We start from the raw sequence: 21,086 nt of genomic DNA, 5'->3' as shown, positions 1-21,086 counted from the left end.
AATTCAGAAATTTTAAACTTTTAAATAGTTATTGCCTACTCCTTTCTACTTTGAGAATTCTAATTATATGAATATAAGTTTCTTGGTTTTGACACAGTAAACTATTATGACTGATCTGTAAATTCTTTCTTCATTTTTATTTTGGACAGTTTTTATTGTTATATTCAGTTATGTTTGTAAATAATTCATTTTTGATTTGCCATCTATTAAAAAATAAAAAGGGGGGGAGACATCATTGTCCAGAAAAAAAAAAAGAAGGATGGAAGGAATAACATAAGGGGCAGGGAGCTTATGCCACTGGAATTTAAGGTATTTAAAAACAAGCAGCTCCATCAAGTGGAGCTAGCTCTATAATCATTAATGAAATGGAATTCAAAATTTAACCCCAACCCCTGAGAAATCCCCTGATTCAGCTGGTGGTTTCTCAGAATTTTATCAATTATTTAAAGAATAAACATTATTTTACATAATTTCTATGAAGAAATAAGAGAATATTGGTAACATTTTATGGGGGAGAGGAGAAAGGGAGGGAGGAAGAGAAGAAAGAAAAGAAGGAAGGAAAGAGGGAGGAAGGAAGAAAAGAGGAAAGAAGAGGAATATTATATCTCTGGATTAGACTTTCCAAGAAAGGGTTGATTTTGCCATACACTTTAATCCCAGTACTCAGGGGGCTGAGGCAGGAGGATCCCAAGTTTTAGGCCTGCCTGGGCAACTTAGCAAGACCCTTGTCTTAAAGTAAAAAGGAGGCTGAGGACATAGCTCACATAATAGAATACTCACCTCGCTTGCATGGCACTGGGTTCCATCTGCAGGACTATAAAACATAAATAAATTTAAGTTTTAAAAAAATATTTGTTTTGTGTGTCAATTTTCTTGTTCAGCAGAAACCATAAACCAGCAGAAAAACCCTGAGGTCCATGGGAAACTAACTCCCAAGTGACCTCAGCAGCCGGCCACCTTCCCATATTCCCTTTCCTCCTCTGCACCCAGATACCTCCTCTTGATGCAGCAGTTGCAACAGGGAAGAGCGTCAAGTTTCCCTCCCGATGGACCAGGGCACTGTAGGGATCTCATTGTCTCAAGAACAGCTGGTGAGCTTGTCACAAATGTCCTGTTGGTTTAAAGTCTGACCTGGCTTCTTGTTAGGTGGCAGCAGGTTGTGACAGCTCTTTTACTTTTCACCAGAGCCAAATTAAGACGGTCAGCCTAGAGCTGGGCAAGGTGGCCCAGGCCTGTAATCCCAGAACTCTGAGAGGCTGGGCAGGAGGGCTTCAAGTTTTGGGTTTTGCCAGCACAATTTAGGAACTAAATGATAGGGAGAACGCAGAATAAGAAGCCACACCCAAACCCAGCCCTCAACAAGCAGTCGGGGTGGAGGTGGCGTGGTGGTGGAGTGAGCTGCGGAGCAGGAGTGTGGCAGGACAGGCATTTCGGAAGTTTCTCCCGCTGTTTGACTGCGTATTGGTTGAAAGAAGAATAGCCAAAACTGTCACCGAAGGAGGCATTATACTTCCAGAAAAATCTCCAGGCAAAGTGCTGCAGGCAACTGTGGTAGCTGTGGGGTCCGGCTCTAAGGGAATGGGTGGAGAGATCCAGGCAGTTAGTGTGAAAGTTGGAGGTAAAGTTCTTCCAGAATATGGAGGCACCAAAGTAGTTGTAGACGACAAGGATTATTTCTTGTTTAGAGATGGTGACATTCTTGGACAATCCCTAGAGTGAAGTAAATCACTCTTGAAGTGGTGTCACCCAGTACTGCCCATTCCACTGAGGTTCTGCCATCTTTCATCATGTACATAATTTCCATGTCTCTTTTATAATAAACTGATGATATCCAAACTAATGACATCTATTCTCTAAATTTTAGTTTCACTGTACTGGTGTAAACACTTCCAAAAAAATAATAATACATAAATGAGTGTTTAGGAAAAAAAAGAATAGCAGAGAGGGATTATGAGAGATAGAGCAAAGTTCCCAGCCCCTGTAAGGCCATGCAGACAAGAACCCGATCCAGACCTGATTCGTGTCTTCCAACTTGGCAAAAGAGATCAGCCGGGACGCACACATGCATGCATGCATGCATGCATGCCAGAGGCTCAATGAGATTCTACGTAGGGCCAGCTTTGGGGTTTCTTTGGAGAGCCAGGGAGTGCTCCCACAAAGGAATTCTCGGAGCCAGATAGTCTCTTCCCAGACAGTCTCTGGGTTCTGTCCAGGCTCCTTTTCCTCCCTGGACATGCTCGCCAGCCGCAGTGCAGGGTGAATCGTGCTGCCTGGCACCTCCCACCACCACCACCGCCACCACCACAGGCTTCTTTCCTTATCCAGGAATAAGCCAGGGAAGAAGTGAATCTTCCAAATCAACTGGTGTAGCAAATACTGTACCCTCTTCCTCTAAAACCCTGCACCCACACCTATAGAATAGAAGCAGGAACAGAAACTAAAGCAAGATCTCTAAACAAACTCGGGGGCAATCCTTGTGTGTCTGGCATAGAGGACACTCAACTGGGATCACAAATTCTCTGCAAGAATGTTGCAGGCCCGAGACACAGATAGACAGTGCCAAAAGAGGCGAGCATTAGGCTGTGCTGGGGTCCTAGGCAAAGTGGCTCCTTGTGCACAGGGGCAGCACCAAAGCGGAGAGGCTTCTGGGAAGTGAGGCCTTCTGATTTGACAAGAGCTAAGGATATCTATCTATCTATCTATCTATCTATCTATCTATCTATCAATGAATTCTCTTTGATTTTGGAATATTTATGACTACTTAATTTCAATAATTCTAATCTCCAAGACCCTGTACCTTTCCACATCCACAGTCCACCTGTCCATCCATCCATCCAAGCAGCAGGCTGCCAGTTCCTGGCCACTGAATACAATCCTTTCTCAGGTTATTCACACTCCCTTCCCCGCTCCTCTCTCCCTTCCTCCCTCCATCTGTGGGAGTGAAGCAAGAAGAAAAGCACTTCTCTCCAATCTTTCCTGCTTTCTGGTTTTTTGTTTTTTAAATTCCAGTTCAGTGCTCAGCTTGTCCATTTGGAATGTGTGTAGCAGAGGTCCCTTGGGAAGCTGTCAGGCAGAGGGGAGCGCTATCTGATGCTCTCTATTTCCTTTTCATTTCTGTTTATTTCAGCAGTGGAGGCAGAGCGGCAATTACGTTGTTACAGTTACGGCCACCACTTGTCTTGCAAGGGGAAAAAAGAGCCAGGGAGGAGAGGCGCCCACGCAGAGGAGAGCACCAGCCCTAGCAATGACACTGCCCGCGCCTCACGCAGGGGCTGCTGAGGCCTTGAAACTCTCCCCCACAAACTTCAGGGGAGCATCAGACAGTGGAATAAAACTTGGAATATTTGTACTATGTAGAAGCAAGTAACTTTTGAAATTGCTCTATCAAGAAAACCAGAAGTAGGATTGCGGCCAAGAAACTCGGCTCATGCTTGCAGCCTATGCATGTGGGCATTCATCCCAGGTCACTGACCTGTTTCCTCCCTGAGAGAGTCTTGGTCTGGCTCAGGTGCTTGGTCCCCCTCTCACATGACCCACTGGTCATTGGGTAGCTCCAGTCATAGCAGATGGTCCCCTCCTCAGTGGTGAGTTTGAGCAAATGTGCAAGCAGGCTGGTCTCTGGGTGTGGGGGACTTACATACTTTGTAAGGGACTTAACTCTATTAAGAAGGCAAAGCTGAAGAGGGGGTCCCTTGCCTTATTCCTCTGAATGTTGTTCTTCCTGGATGTGACATCTAAATTCCAGCAGCCAGCTCATGACCATGTGAGAAGTTGGCTCAAAGACATGTCTGAAAGGCTGTGTACAGAATGAAGAGACAGAAAGACCCTCACCCATCCCTGAAGTAATACTGAAGACCATAAGTTACACTGCACTAAATGACCCTGAGTCCCCAAGCCCCCAGTCACCTACATGTAAACATGTGCTTGTGGGCATACACACACAGGTGCACACATACACACACACACAGTTTTTTCTCTAGGGTTCTGTTAGATGAGGCAAATCTTTCTGCTTTTAATACTAGCTTGAATTGAGGATTTTCTGTTAATAATGATGAGAATCCTAACTAATTCAGTGTTCATTCTTGAAGGGCTATGAAAGTAGTCCTTTTCCGGGTAGAGAGCATGTGGAATCCTGGTTCATCACCTCTTAACTAAGGAATTCGATGACAAGGGAAAGAAGCACAGTAATACAGGTCCCTTCTGCCACAGTCCAGAGTGCTGAGCTGGGTGCAGTTTGTGTACCAAGGCCCTGTTCCACACTTACAGACCCCTGCACCCGAATGGACAGGTGGATACGAGAGGGCTCACAGTGGGTCTTTCCCACATAAATAGAAACTTGGGAGCATCATAAAATGGGATTCATTGTAGAAATTAAGATGTGCCCAAGCTACAAAACATGATGCTATTACTGTCTCTTGTTTTCAGGAATGAAGGCAGAGGAGGCTATGCAGGAAGCATGCTGTTTCTGGCCCTCAGTATTTCAAAGGAGATTGTAGTTGTGGCAGTTTCTGAGCCAACTTAGACACCATTATCCAAGCCTCTATTCGTTACATCTACTGTAATACCCACCAGTTCCAGCCCACCTCTTCCCCAGGATTCCATGTCATTATAGCAGGCCACACTACTAGCTAGCTTCCTAACGTGTTCTATTTGGAAGGAGCTTTTTTTTTGGAGGGGAGTGATGGGCTTGCAATGTCACCACCTGAAGTCTGACATTTCTCAGCTTCTCCCCCATGAGGCAGTTCTAACCAGAACACAGAAACTGAGGATTTCTGAGAAAGCTTTGTTCTCCTGATATGGATCTTTTCTGTTTCCCTTTCTTTTTCCTAAATGAAACTGAGATAGGTTGGCTGGAGCTGTGGCAACCACCTTGTAACTGGTGATGAAGAGAAATTGAAGAAAATCACAGAATTCTTAGCTTCAAATTTGTGGATCAATTCACAGCCGGCCATTAGATTCTTTATGATCTGAGAGATAACTCAATTTTATCTTCTTCAAACCATGGATATTTGGTTTGGCATGGCTTTGTCATATGTATTTAAATACAATCTCTAATTACTATAGATACAGTTGACAGCCAAAGTCCCATGTGCTTACAAAGGAGAGAGTTCTGGGTTGTCAAAATTATTATGTTAAGACAGTAAGAGAAGTTTCTTACTTAGAACTAATAGGCAGGGCTGGGGAGATAGCTCAGCAGCCTAAGCTCCTGCCTGGCAAGCACAAGGACCCAAGTTCGATCCCCAGTACCACATGCTGTGCTGGTCCCAGAACCCTGAGCACACTGTGCCAGACACCAAAACTGGGCAGGGTGATGTACACTTGTAGTCCCAGTGCTGGGGAGGCTGAGACAGGAGGATCACTATGAGTCCAAGCTGCATAGTGAGACGCTGTATCCAAAATAGATAAATAAATGATAACAATAAACTAATAGGCAAAAGTAACTAACTTCAAGAGGATATTTTTACATTTAAAATGGACATTAATAACTCACAGAGCTAAATACGGTCACAAGAGAATTTTTAAAAACATAAGCAAACATATTTTTCATGTGCAAGTTATGTTTTTAATACATAGATATCTATTCCAAGATGAACTGAAGCACAACAGTCCTGTAGAAAAAGGTAGAGTATGATTGCATTATTGGAAAAGGGACGCTAAAGTGTTCATTCTCCTGGAGGCTGAACAAAGTCCCTTCGAGCTGTGACACACCCTTAAACTTCAAAGCAGTGGCCATTCAAGCTATCCACCATCATGACCTGCCTTTTGATCTATGAGGCTATGCATTATTTACTGTATATGGACCACGAGGAGCAGGTGTAAAAGGAGGGGAAAGTGGAGAGGGGCTCTGTGTTTTATCTGGGTCTTATCTGGGTCTCATCTGAGGTGATTAATTGGGTGGTGTGGAGCCCTTCTAGCCCATGTGATCACTCTGAGAACGGGAAGAGCTCACTGTAGTGAACTTCCCTTGATAATTTCATTATCATTCCAGGAAAGCAGCCCATGGCCGAGCAAGTGAATTGTGCAATTCCCACATTTCTACATAGATTATCCCCCATGTGTTCAAGCTCAGTTTAAATGCTCTGTGATGATCAAATACCCCCAGCAGGAACTGAAAGGTGGGCAATTTTGAAGCTAGATATTGTACTTTACTACTTGAAATGCTTGTTTAGTGTGTTTCTGAATTTCCAATCATAAGCAGAGATTGCTAAATTACCCACAGCAATCCACCCTGCAGCACTTTAGAAAAAAAAGATGTCTTAAAAGACCAAATTTGAAGGCTATTATTGCTTTCTTCCCATTTAAATTTTGCTTCTTGATTATCCTGCTTTACTGTGAGGATTTCTAAACACAGTCACCTTTTAGAGACATCCTTTTGCTTTGTGCTCCTACCTGGCCCATGTGCCATGGAAAACAGCCACCTGACCCTGCTTTCCAAGAATCCCAGGTTGGGTGCTGTTTTCCTTGGTAACAGTGGGCAGAAATCAAAGGGGAAAATAGTTTTCTGAACAGAAAGAGAAGGGAACATCTTTTTTGTGATTGATTTTTGTCTTTTGCATACCATCTCTATTTTTATTTTATTTTTTATTTTTTTGCAGAACCGGGGATTGAACTCAGGCCCTTGAGCTTGCCAGGGAAGCGCTTATTCCACTGAGTCATCTCCCCAGCCCCACCATCTCTGTTTTTGACAAGGTCCCTCAAGTTTAGCCCCATGTTCCCATAGTAGAATCCTAAACACTACATTTCCAATCTCCCTTGCAGCTAGAGAGGTGCATGTGAGCAAGGTGCCACTGATTTTGTATCCTTATTCAAGGCTGACTTAGAATCAGACACAGGAATTTAGACAATGGTGGTGCATGGTCTCCATATGAGAAACCCAAAATATAAATAATTTAAGGAAAAATAAAGGAGAGCTGGTAGAAAATGGGGATAGATTTTTGGGAGATGAGAAGGGGAATGATAATGACCAAGATGCAATATAGATAAGGGCAAATTCCCAAAAACAGATGTAATTATGAAGTACTATAAACATATACTAAAAAACATCTAAAGACTGATTTGGGAGTGAGTCCCAGTGGGAGAGACTTGCAGGACACCAAATCCCGTGGGGCAGGTGGCGGCAGAGGCTGGGACAGGGGACCTCTAGGGTAACCACTGGATCAGCCCAAGGAGGGGCAGGCTGTGAGTACAGAACCTCCAAGTTCAGGCTCAAGCCTTGAGTCCCTTTTTTCGGTTCTGTCTTGTATCCTCTCATAAATTCCTCCTCTTCTATTTAAACTATCAAAGGTAGATGCTGTTACTGGGGGGGGGGGACCCAGTAGGCACATACAGGTGTGTATGTGGCATATTATCACTCACAAACAAGCTTGAGAAAGCTCTCCTGGTGAGGAAGAGTACATCTCTCAGTTATTGGAATTCTGATCCTGTCCTGGACTTAGCGTGGAGAAACCCTGCAAGGTCAGGAGGCCTGAGTGAGCTATTCTTATCTTTCAGCCTGAACTCAGGAAAAGTGCTTTCCACCAAAACTCAGAATCATGTACCTCTACTCTCGTGGAACAAGCAAACAAGTGACAGTTTACATGGGGTGATTCCAGCAGTGCTGCTCATGCCTAAGCAGTGTGTTCTCCCTGCCTGGGATGCCATCGCTAGAGAGAGCTCACCCTGGGTGTAGAAGAGAGTTTCCATCCTCATGGGTGTCCTATTGTTGCAGGCAGCTGAGTTAGATGGAAATATTACAGGCAGTCAGACAGGGCCAGGCTCTCAAGAAGACAAGATGGAAGACAAGGCTACTTTGCAACTTGGAAGAGACCGACACTCCCATATGGGCCACACCTCAAGACCAAGACAAAAAGAGGAAGCACAGCTACATACTTCCCTAGGGATGGGCATTAGGGATTGATATCCTAAATAGTATCAATCAACTTGAATGAGTCATTAGCCCAACCCGCAACAGGAAGAGACCCTGTTCCATATTTGTGCCCCCTTGCTATGTGACTCGCTTTCCCATTTGATACTGGATTTCATCAATTTTACCTGAGCAATGGTGCTTGTAATCTCATTGGTTGATCATAGTTTTGTCCTACCTCATGCCCAACTAAGCAAGTTCCCATGTCTTCTCCACCACCTTAGACCCGCCTCAGCACATAGTTTTTCTCTATAAAAGTCCCTGCAAGAGACAACTTCCTGGGGGGGAAACTACCTGGTCAGGGGTCCCCCTGCCCCCCCCCCACAGGAGCTTTCTTTCTCTCAATAAATATATTCTGCTCATAACCTCCATTTGTTCCTAAAATTCATTCTTCCGTTTTAGAGAACACGAACTCTTGCAAGTCAGGTCCAGAGATCGTTTTTCCCTATGTCATTTGGAGGTTCCCTATATTGTTTGGAGGTCACCCACCCGAGACCAGTTTTTCTCCCTGTATCACTATCAGAGGATGAATCCTTGGGAGAGCCTCACCCTTCCTCATCAGCTGCCATGGCTTTAGTAGTTGACACAACCTATGACCGCATTGTTGGGGAAAAGCTCAGTAGGGACCCTGAGGGGGAGGCTGGAAGGACACAGAAGACACATTTTGTGTATTTCCCCAAGTCTCACTTTGCATAAGTTCTGAATCAATACGATATTAAAAGAAACTAGGAAAAAATGCAACATTTCTTCTGTGGTTCTTTGGTAATCAAAATAAGAGAAAGATACATCTCTTTAAGGTTGCCAGTGTGGCTTTCCTAAATGAAGAAAATCTAAACATATGGCAAAAATGCTTCAAAATCTGTTAATGTGCAAATGTCGTGAGAAAATAGAGCTGGTGAGTGGTGACAAACCGCCAGGCCACATTCTTTGAAAATGGAAGGAATTGTTTGAATTCATCATATCTTTTTGCCGCTGAGCTGGCAATATCTGGCATGGGAGACAACGTCTCCTCCCAGACAGGCAGTGCAATTTTGGAACAGTGCTACTTCTAAATGTGCTGAAAACATTTGTTCTGTTTTGTGGTGGTTTGGTTTGGTTTGGCTTTAGTAAGAATCAGACTCCAGTCCTTGTCACTGAGCTGTATCACCGGCCGGTTTTTATTTTGAGACAAGGTTTAGCTGTCTCATCATATTGCACAGGTCTGGCTCGAATTTGCACTCCTTCTGCCTCAGCCTTGCAGAGTGCTGAGATTCCAGGCAGGTGCCACCATACCCAGCTCGAAAGAGAAATGTTAAGTGATGCAATACAGAAAATCTGGTGCCTGTGGATGTTTGGATCTCGGTTTTATTTACTATGTGGCGAGTCACCTGATGTCTCATCTCATTTTCTCATCTATTACATGAAGATGCTGATTCTCCATCTACAGGACTGTTAGAAGGGTATACCGATAGCATCAGCAGCATATCTGGTCATGGCAAGGACTGAAGAGAAGGGAGTGACTTAGTGACAGAAAAAGGGCTAGGTTCTATCTCCAACCTAGCCTAACTAATGGAGACAATAAAAGACCAGAATCTTCTGGAAGGGTTGTTAGACACTATAAAGACTCAGTAAGTGGCCTTCAGAGGGCAGTGCTATCAATTCAGCCTGACTTAATTCATGACCACACAAGGACTACTGATCTCAGCTATACTGTCTTCTCATTTGGATTTGAAATAAAAAAACAGTCTGCCCTTTGGACAATATGTTTAAGCTTTTATTGTGAATGATAACAGACTGGAGCCCTGAAGCCAATTAACAAATAGCCTAGCTGTACAAAGCAATCATTGGAAGACTCTGTTTTGGACAATTTTTTACAGCAAACAAGTTCAAATCAGAAGATACTGCTTGAAAGTCGTGAATTTAGTCAAGGTTGAAAGATACAAGAAGAGCAAAGTGTTTTGCACAAACGCGATTAGAGATCCAGTAGAATTGATGCTTGCAGAATACAGTCTTTTAAGGGTCTTGTTCTGCCCCTTTGTGGCCATTGTCGCTACTGGCTGTTTAGCTGGAGGCTCCTTCCTTCCCCTTAAGAATGTGGAGCACGTATTCTACCAACTTAAAAGAAAAACATTAGAAAGAGTTAAACAGACACATTAGAGACATGGAAGCGTAACCCATTTCCAACAGAACTTCAGGGTCAGTGGACAAATCCTTGAGTCAACATCAATCTGAGTAATGTAGAGGAAGAGCCTGGCAGGCCACTTGCCTCCATCCCCCACACATGCCCCCAGTACATCTGAGTGCCCAGTGTTTAAGAAACAATGACATTAATGTCCCCTTTTTAAGAAGCTGCATTTTAGGAGTCTTTTTGATGCAGCCTCATTGAATTTGCCCCTGATCTGATTACTCAGGTATGTTCTACCTGTTGTTGGAAGTCAAAAGTATTATTCCCAGGAATTTATGCCTAGAGTAGTAGCTGACAGGGAGGTGGAGCTTAATTCCCCTTGGCTTGCTTTGGCAACACTTCATCACAGCAATCAGACCTAGCTGCCACATCACACATTGCAAACATGGAATGTAAGTAGTAGTAGTGTGGGACATCTTGAGAAGAGGTGTCAATTTGAGTTTCTGCCAAAATTCTAAATTTACTGTGGTCTGCTTGTTGTGGCTTCTGCTCAGTTTAACTAAGACTGAAGAAAGAGTAGCTGTAATTAAAAAAAATAATAACAACAAGATAAATAACCCTCTTCTTTGTTCCCCTATAGCAATATTTCCCCAATGAGATGAGAAGCCAGAGCTTATTATCTTTTACCCACAGAGTTTATTACTCTTCCCAGGATTCTCTGGCAATTCAGATTCCCCAATTTCCAGACTGACTATTTATTTCTTCTAATAAAGGCACTACTGCTATTCTTAGGCAAATGGTTACCTGCTATGTGACTGCACTGTTTTGATCAGATGCTAATGAGCTCAGGGCTGGGACTCAATTCCCAACCTTGCCAATTAATGCTGCTTTCCTGGACCGATGACTGCACCGTGAATGGCCTGCATCCTGCCTGGAGGTACCACCATCCATCCTGCCATAGGAGCCTCTGATCCGAAAGACACTAGGGTGTAGGGAAAATCCATAAAGCCAAGGAACTGGGGGAAGTCCAGAAAGGTGCTCCCCTGCCTAGCCTTAAGAATTGAATTGAGAGGTTTTGCTCAAGGAATAGAAGCAAAATGGAAGTGAAAAAGATCTTCCAAGTGTAACTTTGGAAGATCAAGATGGTTGGAGGGAGTGAGGATCTGCGTTTGAGGTGGGAGGTTGGCTTCACTCTTCCTTCATTGAAACCATGGGAGTAAATGGCGGGCAATTAGTTATTCTGTAGCATAGGCTACTTTTTCTGTACGTATAACTACTTAAATATTAAGAAGCAAAACCTTCCTATGTCTCATGATTGCTGTGCTTTGGCTCTGAGAGGGGACCCTTCCAAGCGAGGGCAAGCTTACACATGGGCTTCTTTTACAGAACAGCCTCTACTGTCCATACCCCAACCCCATCTCCTTTCTTCATGTCCACTAAAAAAAAAGGAAAACCTTAAAGCTTCAAGAAGCAAGTAATAGTGCTCAAATTACAAGATGACCCCAAGGGCAACTGAAATCTTCACTGCATCACAGCACAATCTGGGACGATTATGAATTAGGCCCTGAAGTGGACCTGAATACACTCTAATGTTATAGAAACCATGGGACAACAATTCCATCACTTTCAGGATGAAGCTGAAGGACTTGGGAGAAGGGACAAGTGAAAGGATGGTCGAGGTTAACCTTGCAACTTGTCAGCCATTCTTGCTCCTAAAGTGCTGGAGCATGTACGCCATGACCAGGTAGTCCAGTGTCAATGCACATTCCCACACGCCCTCTTGAGTTAAGTACTGTTGTCATTGCAGCATGAGGAATGCTCTGGGAGAGCTGGCAACAGGATTCAAGAGCAGCATATGTGGATAGCTTTTAATGGATAGCTTTTAATTTTTAAGCCAAGTCCTTCAGCCTTTGAAATCTCCTGCTGCTAATTCTGGCAATACTCAGCTAAGCTGTTAAACTTTTCCACAACTCTGGGAGATTTATGGATTTCTGTTTTTTGTTTTTTTGTTTTTGGGACCAGGAATTGAACTCAGGACCCTGCCCTTGCCAGACAAGCGCTTATTCTACTGAGCTATCTCCCCAGCCCCTGGATTTCTAATAGAACTATTCTTTAAGCATTCCTCCTTTCTGAATAAGAATTATGTTTCCAGTTCCCATAACCACATATTTTCATTGAGACAGAATCTCTTAAGCAAGAAGAGTGACAAATTATTATCTTGGTCTCTGCAAAGAGTGTGTCGTCAAATTTGTTTTTCACGTTACTGGGAAAAACATGTTCAAAATAATAGGATCAATATGAACTGTTCAACTTGAGGTGGAATGAAATGGGATAAGTTTTTCTAAACTTGAAAAAGAAAAAGAAACACATAAAAAGGGTAGATATCAAAGTCTGATTTAAAAAAAAAATCAACCGCATTGGGAGAAAGAGTGTCCCTTTTTGAAAAGTCATTCTCCACTGCTGCCCACTCGATCCATCCACCACTCAGAGAAGTTTTGGGATAGTCTTTCATCCTTGTCTTTTTTTTTTTTTTTTTTTTTTTCATCCTCGTCTTTGAAGCACTGAATAGTCTTCCTAATACAGGAAGTTTTTGATACTCAAAGAAGGACTTCAGTTTTTGAAAGAATTCCCAAGACTGACAGAACCAAGTTTAGGGATCAAAACAGCTCAAACTGGATGCTACTGCTTGGTTCTAAAAATGAAATGCTATCGATTAATAACACAATTGTGCATATTGGGAAGGTAGTATTTTATGAGTGAGCTAGAAGAGTAAAGCTATTCCAATGTTTGTAGAAGTTTTTTTGTGGAGTTTTATGGTGGAAATTTTTGTTATTTTTCCAACAAATGAGAAAGGCACTATAGTTAGACATCCACCTAGAAAAAGCCCAGCAAAGCACTTTATCAAGAAAAAGCATGAATATGTAGGGGCTCAGAAGTCCATCACAAGCTCACAGAGCCTTCAAAGTTTGTGGCCCAGGAGCCAGGGAGATGGCTCAGCAGAATAAGCGCTTCCCTGGCAAGCTCAAGGACCAGAGTTCAATCCCGGTTCTGTCAAAAAAAAGAGACCCACTGGGGGCTTTCTATAAAGTTGGTACTTATTTTTGTAGTGGTTGTTTTAATCTAGATTTTCTTTCCGAATAAAAGCTACTGAAGGCTTTCTCTCTAGATGTCTCATGCAACAATTTAGCTTTTAATTTGCATTTGGCACAGAGAACTCTCAGGAGACATAGAGTAGTGAAGCAGCTTTCCTCCAGAGAAGCTGGCTGAGACCTGATAAAGTCAGCTAAAAGGCTCTGCAAAGTGACACTAATCAAAGAGCTAGCCACCATGAACGAATGAACCAGCAGGGTCTCCACTCTGTGGGAATGACAAGTGGTAATATGTATTGCAAGAAATAAGAAGGCCTGCTAGTGCTAGACACAGGTACTCTGCACATCTAACATCAAGGAGGGTCATTCCCTGGAGGTCCAGCTGGCCAGATCCGTCTGAGGCAGACTGAGCACAGGCTTTCACCCTGATTTCATCAAAGAAAAGATCTGTGACTAGTCTCAGTTTCCTTAGCTCTAAAATGGGCTGTCACTCAGTTCAGAGCCTGTGCTCAGCATGTTGGGAGCCTAGGGCTCAATCTCCAGAATGAGAGAGTATAAAGTCCTCCTACTAACACTGCAGTGAGTAAAAAGCCAGAGCGAGAGTGAGAGCAAGAGAGAGAGAGAGACTACTTCCTTGGATTATACTAATCATTCTTTAAAATGAGCAATTCCAATCATTGCAATTATTATTTTTACCTTTTATGTACATTTCACAGAAACTTCTTTAAAGTTACTATAATTACCTCACTTTTAGTTGTCTTGCTTTCTTCCTATAAAACATATTCTCTTCTTCATTTTACCTATTTTGTATCTAAATATTGCTAGAATTTACTATTAGACTTTTTCCTATCCTCTGTAAAATTTTATTCAGGGCAAACAAGCTGACCCCAGATGTATTCACAAAGCTTTGGAATATTAGAACTAACCCTGAACTCAGTGACTGTGGAACAAACAGGAAGAAATACCTTTTTGCATGTAGACAAGAATATTCTCTTGTCTTTTGTGAATAGGCTCTTCCTTCTACTGGCACTTAACAAAACTAAATATGTCTGTAGACTAAAAGGAATTTACTCAAACATAATTCATAGCTTCACTATCAGAATATTCTGGTAAGGCTTACAATGCATAACTTCAATAAACATGCTTGCTAATAAAACTACTAAGGGGTTGGGGCTATAGCTCAGTGGCATAAATGCCTGCCTGTGCCTAACATGTTGGGAGCCCCGGGTTCAATCAAGTATATATAAGACGAGGTCCTGAGTCTGACCCCCAGTACCAAAAAAACAAAAAACAAAACGAAACAAACACACACAACTCCTACACCAGAGCTTAGAAACAACAACATTTTTACATATTAAGAGGATCAGTAATCTAGTCTGTCAAAAAAGATACAGCATGGAAATTGTCTACTAGTTTGCTTACCATGCACTGGTGTTGGCCTGTGTAGTAGCTATAAAGGCATATAGCATAAGCAATTTTATTTTACTTTTATTTTTTGGCGGAACTGGGGATTGAACTCAGGACCTTACGCTTGCCAGGGAAGCACTTATTCTACTGAGTCATCTCCCTGGCCCCAAGCAATTTTATATTTCTCTAATCAAACTTCTTTCCCAGTTGTCCCTAAATATCTGTCACCCCACTTCCCAAGTGTGTTTGATGTCACTTTTGCTATTGAACCTACATCTTTCAGGTTGCTGCTATCCTCTGTGTCCCAAGTGAGCTGGTGGTCGCTTGGGGGCTTGAGCTGAGGTGACCGATAACTTCTGTTCCCCTTCACTTCCATGAAGCCTAGCAAATTCCTTGTAGCCTCTTCCCACTGAATGTCTTCCCTTCGATGCTCCTGCAGGCTGTCTCCCTCAAGCACAGGTGGGGATTCTCCTGTGCTCTTTTTCCCCATTAAGTGCCCTGTAAAAACAAAAACAGAAAGAAAACAGGAATGCACAGACAAGAAACACCTTTATACAGTATTGTGCTGCTTCCTTTTAAATGCAGAATGCATAGCAGTTAATGACTGAGAGTTAGTCTATACAAAGCAAGGATTTTGTTCTGTGTTCATAATGTGCAATGTGCTGGGTAGAATTCAGAACTGTACACCACGAACCCTGGGTTTGGTTCCAGCTCCTCTACTAACTAGCTGGGTGACCTCAGCCAACTTGCCTAGCATCCCCAGTCTTTAATTTTCTCAACTATAAGCGAATTGAGGAGGCTAGATTAAATCTAAGGAAGCTTCCAGATCTAAAATTTTATAACCAATTCCGAGGGTACTGACTTCTGTTCTCAACTGCAAGATGAAATTTAAACATCTTTCTCAGCCAATTGTGAACTGCTGCTGAAAATAAAAGTCTTGGTGTGTTTCTTTGTGTGATTTTTTTAAAAAAAGTGTTGCTTTCCCTTGTCTGTAATACAAATGTACCAAGGGAATTTTTCATTTAAACTTTCTCTCAGAACTTAAGCTGAGATTGAATCCAGGAAATGTCACCTAGAAATTATGATTTGTTAAGAGTAATGAAAAACAAGTTGAAAACACGTTCTGACTAATACTTGCCAGCCACATAATGCAGACGTTTCTCTTGGATGTGTGAAATAGCCAGTGGACGTGTCTTCGTAGTTCCAGAGATATGTACTTATCATATGAATACCATATACATAAGTGAAAGCTGCAGGTCTGGAGACAACATATTGAAAACATGCATGCAACACAGGATCAGAAGAGGGTACAGAGTTCAAATTCTGAATTTTTAAAAAATTTTATGTATTTGTTACAGGGTCTCACTACACAGTTCAGACTCATAGTGATCCTCCTATTTTCAGCCTCCCCAGTGCTGAGATTACAGGTGTGCACCACCACACTGGAACTTGGTGGTGGGCTCAGCACGCCCAGGGGTGGAGCCTGTGCAGCATGTGGTACTGGGGATCAACCCTGGTCACTGTGCTTGCCTAAGCAGGTGCCAAATTCTGCACTCTTAACACTTTTGTCCATTGCTTAACCATGCTTACATTGTTTGATTTTCTTCAGCTGGCTTTCCCCATGTTTCTGAAACTAGGCTTTATTGCACTTTGAAATTTCCGACATCAAACAAAACTGGTGTTTGTGGTTTAAAGCACACAAGGGAAAGGTCTTTGTGGTTGCAGCACAGACTGGTATTAGAAGTATTTAAGACAAACATCACAGAAATAATATTTGGAAGGTCTTCAGCCCTTAAAGTTGAAAGCGGTGCCTTCCCAACAGCTGGGTCTGCCAATAATGAATCTTTATCATCTTTATCATTTGTTGCTGTCACAGCCCCTGCAAGTCACAGTCCACAGAATGTTACATGAGGATTGTTTCATGTGATCCACACCATAGTAGTTTTCACTAAAATAAGTTTGGTGACAATAAGTCTTGCAGAGTGGACATAGGTATAAACAAGGAACTGAAATCAGCTCAGAGTCCAAGTTCTGGGATATTATACTACTTCAAAGTATCTTTTAACTTCCTAAGAAGGCAAGGAAGGAACACCTCATGCCTGGGTCTGAAAACAAGGATAAGGTCTACAAAAGGCTCTCTACTATTATAAAAGAAATAGGGACTAACTATATAGTGGTATGTATTGTCTTCTTATATGACTCACAAAAATTAGTTCTGTGAGTACCAGGGAACATTCAAGTGAGATCTGGAGTGAGCTCTTGCTAAGTCACTGTGACCTGAGACTTTACACAGTCTGAAGGCTCTACACAGGATACTCCTAGACTCAAGGACTGAAATTCTGAGTGCTTGGCTCTTCATTGATCTGCTTGGTCAACTTGTCTACCCACTAAATAAACTTGCGTTCAGCCCCAGCAGTGATTCTGGTTGCATGACTTCCCAGGAGGTGCTGGCTGATGCATCAGCTTCATTTACATGGAGGATACTAAATCATAGTGATTGGAAGGTAGGGCTGCAACCTTGATGATACTAGTAATGACCTCAGTCACTCTTGTCCTTCCTAATTGCCTCTCATTGAGTTAGGATGCTGGAAATGAGAGAGGAGTTATTGCCAAAGAAGCAGAGAGGTGATGGAGACAGTTTTGCAGCTAAGAATTCATTTTTGCCATCCTTGAATAAATTTGTGGACTTTTCTCTAATGGAAGGATGAAGTTATTGCCCATTCTGTGACTTATTTAATAAAGATCCTTAGGACATTAGTCTTAATTTCAAGACTTGCCTAGGTGGGTATGTGTGACATTGAATCCCCTACCCCTAATTATAACCTGGTTATTAAGGAAAGCATTCCATGAGCAACACTGAAGGGAAAAACACATTCCCTAGGTCCCATTGCACTTTTGAGCTGGCTACTGTCATCCAAAACATTGTTTCCATGACAACCTCATCATCTGTCACATGTCCATATCAAAAAAATTGGATTGAGCTGTGGGGGACTCAGGTCAATAATTTCTGACATTGCCAATTAAACAGAAGACCCAATGCTATTATGGGCTTCTGTATTCCTTTAGAATATTTTGCTGAGTTTACACACCTATAATATTCAATAACGGAACTTAGAAAAAATGGGGTATAACTATGAATGTCCATTTTGTATCTGTGTATTCAAAGTGGTTGGGATATATAGTTGCATTCTCTTAATGAATAGAATGATTTTTTCTAATGGTGTTTGTAAATAGTATCACAAGTCTGCATCTTGTACAGCAATTAACCACTAAGAAGGATATATGCAGTGTATTATTTGTTGAAACTGTACTTTCAATTTGATTTGAAACTGTCTCATTGCTATATGTTTATCAATAAAACTTTGAAAAGTAAAAAAAAAAAAAATTGGAGATCTCAGCATAGATAAAAGACAGGATCCAGAAAAATAAAATCTTGCTGGGGCAGGGGGTGGAGCTTCTGTCTGTTTTAATCTTTTGAAGATACCCTTGAAGGGGAGCTTGGAAACACAAACGAATTCCCTTAAAGTCAAAACCCGAAAATTATCCCAAATTAAGGAGGTATGCATCAAGATCAAGATAAAAGTATTGAGTACCTCTAAGCACTTGTGCATCTAGAGTCACACTACCCTCCTTCTTATGCAGAGGATTGAACTTGAGGCCTAGGACATGTTAGGCAAGGACTCCACTACTCAGCTACACCCTCAGTCCTGGAGCCACACTTCAGATTTGGTTTTCTAAGGCAGCACTACCATGTCAAGCCATTCCGCAGCTGAATACTAGTATTTCCCAATTCAGCCTCCGGGGACATACTTCATACCACAGTTACAGCCATCGCTAAGAAGATTTCATGGGAACAGAGAGAACAGTCGCCAGTGTTAGTGTTTATATATATTTTCATTGTGCAGCAAAATACTTCTATAAACATAGGGTCACATAGGAATGCATTATGTTTTCAAGCTCTTAATTCATTTTCCTTTGCTGCATCACACTTTTCTCAGCTGGAAGAAGCAATTCACTTAACAAGCCTGCAAATGTGTGCTGCCAGGTTCTTTGTGCACAAAAATATGTGTGTTAGTTTTACATTAGTTTAAACTGCATCCTTTGGCACTTGAAGAGGATAGGTACTGTTTGGGCAAAAATGAAAGCTAAATTTCTAACATTATTCATCCTCACTGGTACTTGTATTTCAACAATATGTCTACCCTGAGCAAACTTCTCAAGTACAGGGTAGCTGTAGGCTGAAATCTGATCTCCTATTTCTATCACTCTTTCCCTTGCTCTTCCTCAACTCCACAGCCAGCAAAGGGAGGAAACGGAAACAATGTTCATGAAAGGATAAATTTTAAAATGGTATTTGGGAATATACTTTTGGCATAAATATGCCAAGTATCACAATAAAGGGTAAATAATCAAGGATGCCCCAAACACCTGGAGACAGATGTGCTCCAGAACAACAGCACATTGGGGTCAGCTTGGCTTGCACCAGAAATAATCTGGTGCTGGCTTCCCAGCTAACTCTGGTGTCCTCCTTTTGTCCTGCAATGGTTACCTAATAGTGAACCACTTTAGTATAAAAATGGATGAAAAAAAACAGTTGAAGTCTCAACCCTCCCTTCCCGCTGGTGGCTGGTGGTTAGACTACTAGGTCTAGGGTCCCAGAAACACTTTTTAAAAATAGTAGAGTCTGAGTTTAGGTTCCCTGACACCTTCTCGGTATCCTCATCTGAAAGTGAAGGCCTTCCCAGCTCCCGCATGCTGACCCATTTGCTCAGAGCTCCTAGGTTCTTGGCTGCCCACGCACCCTTGAGCCCTGGTTCTGCCAGCAGATACTTGTAGCAACTAAGGAACCTGCTTTATGGCAACCCAGCATCTGGCCTCTCTGACAAAGTACGCACAACACTGAGAAGTCCAGGAAGCTGTTGGAACTCCAACTCTTCCCCACAATTCTCTAAGTGGCAAGGAGAACCTGTGAATCAGTTGATAACTGAAATAATACCGACCTTTCCAACACACTTTCCCTGCTTCTAAGTAGATGATTTAAAAAGTCCTGCACACACACACACACACACACACACACACACTTTCAATCTCTTCAGGGATGGACTAGATTCTCAGGAAATGTTGAAGCTATTGCTTTTGCCTGGTTGGAAGGAGGACCCAGGATTTGGACCCTTTGCATTTGTCCGAAGCTATTCCCCGCAAGGTCAAGAGACCCAGACTGCGGGTGAGCTGTCGGGAGAGGGCGATAGTGCTAGGCCGCTAGCAGCATCTCATTTGCAGCACCGCTCTAGGTGCCACGCTCCCACAGACCACAGACCCCGCACACAGCTCCCACCTCCGCCCACCCCCAGGCGCTTGAGTCTTCACCGCCGGGATTCCCAAGGCCCCAGTAAGGAATTTCCGAGTCGTGCCTGGACAGCAGGACTTCTTGGCAGGGGAAATGGGGAAAGAGCGAGGGAAGAGTGCCAAGTCGTGGGTCTAAAGACACGAGGAAAGAGCTGGGGGTGCAGGAAAGAGAGAGGTCAGCACCAGCAGCCGCCACTCCTGAAGCGCCCCAGCGCGCTGGCTGAAAAGAGGGAGGGGTGGGTAGAAGGGCGAACAAGGGAAGGAATTTCCCTGAAAGGGGAAGGGAACCGAGAAATCCCAGGAGCGCCACAAACGGAGGAGAGGTTCACCCCGGCGGCTGACAGAATTTGAAGCCGAGCTGGGAGCGCCGCGCCCAGGTCCTCACACCTGTGGCTCTGCCGGGCGCAATCGCGCAGCAGATTCCAGCCCTGTGCGATCGGAGTTGAAATGGCCGGGCTGGACCAGGCTCCGAGACTGCTTTCCGGGTTCCTCGAGTCCCAAAGTTGCTCAAGGAAAAAATTATGCGAGACAGGGTAAAGATTAGGTGGACAGAAGCAGGTGCCGGGTAGGTGGAGGAGGTACGGGGGGTAATCTGCATTCAAGCTTGGATTTGATTGAAGAACTGCGCGCTGGCCGGGATACCCTGGGGAAAACAGTGTGCCCACAGACGCGAAGCAAGCGGGAAAGGGTCGAGGGATCAGACCCATAGGCTCTCGCGAGTGGGAAGGGTGGGGTGGAGTTTTTAGGATTGCCGCAGGTGTTTCAGGGCAAACCCAAACCCAGGTCCCTTGGGGCTGGTTGAGCCCTCAGAGCACCAGAGCGCACGACCCTCCCTGCTAGGACACTCACCCACCGCCCAGTGGTTGCCTCGCGGGTACATCTTGGCCAGCACTGTCCCTCCGCCCACCGGTACCGGGGTGGCTGGCCCCAGAGGCGCCTGGCAGAGGACCAGCGCCAGCAGGACGAGCCGGATCTCGGCGCGACACATGATGCCGGCGGGAAGCCCTCGGAGCGCCACGGCGAGGCTGTGCGAGGCTGGGTGGCGATCGCGCTTTCCCGAGGAGCAGCGACGGGAGGACGCGACCTCGGAGCAGCTCCGCACCACTTCCGCCGTCCTCGCCACTGCTGTACCCTCCACTAGGGCCCCGACTTTATATAGAAGCCCTGTCGCGGGGAGGGGCTGGGGGCTCTTCCAACGCGGACCCGAGCGCTCTGACGTCTCCATGCAGAGCCGGGC

At 43.7% G+C, this 21,086-nt stretch overlaps 1 protein-coding gene and 1 pseudogene across 1 annotated transcript; one reads left to right on the top strand and one right to left on the bottom strand.

Annotated features, from left to right (window-relative positions):
• The window catches only part of LOC101565892, a 24,998-nt pseudogene extending 23,279 nt beyond the window's left edge, over positions 1–1,719 (top strand).
• Positions 1,720–9,943: 8,224 nt separating this feature from the next.
• Grp (gastrin releasing peptide) lies at positions 9,944–20,837 on the bottom strand. The gene is made up of 3 exons (XM_004647913.1): positions 20,699–20,837; positions 14,778–15,001; positions 9,944–9,997 (listed from the first exon to the last, which is right to left on the bottom strand). Exons 1-3 carry the CDS (start codon positions 20,835–20,837, stop codon positions 9,944–9,946), a joined length of 417 nt encoding a protein of 138 aa, XP_004647970.1.
• Positions 20,838–21,086: the final 249 nt, after the last annotated feature.

This window comes from Octodon degus, unplaced genomic scaffold (genome assembly GCF_000260255.1).
Source record: "Octodon degus isolate 3935 unplaced genomic scaffold, OctDeg1.0 scaffold00339, whole genome shotgun sequence".
In the NCBI taxonomy this organism is placed as follows: domain Eukaryota; kingdom Metazoa; phylum Chordata; class Mammalia; order Rodentia; family Octodontidae; genus Octodon; species Octodon degus.
The sequence above is the reverse complement of the archived record's forward strand: the minus strand, read 5'-3'. Positions and strand labels throughout refer to the sequence as shown.

Bases quoted from the DNA above. Each gene is read 5' to 3' on its own strand.
- Grp (XM_004647913.1), bottom strand. From the start codon at position 20,837: ATGTGTCGCGCCGAGATCCGGCTCGTCCTGCTGGCGCTGGTCCTCTGC. The intron at 15,002-20,698 runs GTGAGTGTCCTA...TTGTTTTTACAG, and splicing joins AGGCAACCACTGGGCGGTGG to GGCACTTAATGGGGAAAAAG. The intron at 9,998-14,777 runs GTAGGTTCAATA...TTTTCTTTTAAG, and splicing joins ATAGCAGCAACCTGAAAGAT to TTGGTAGAATACGTGCTCCA.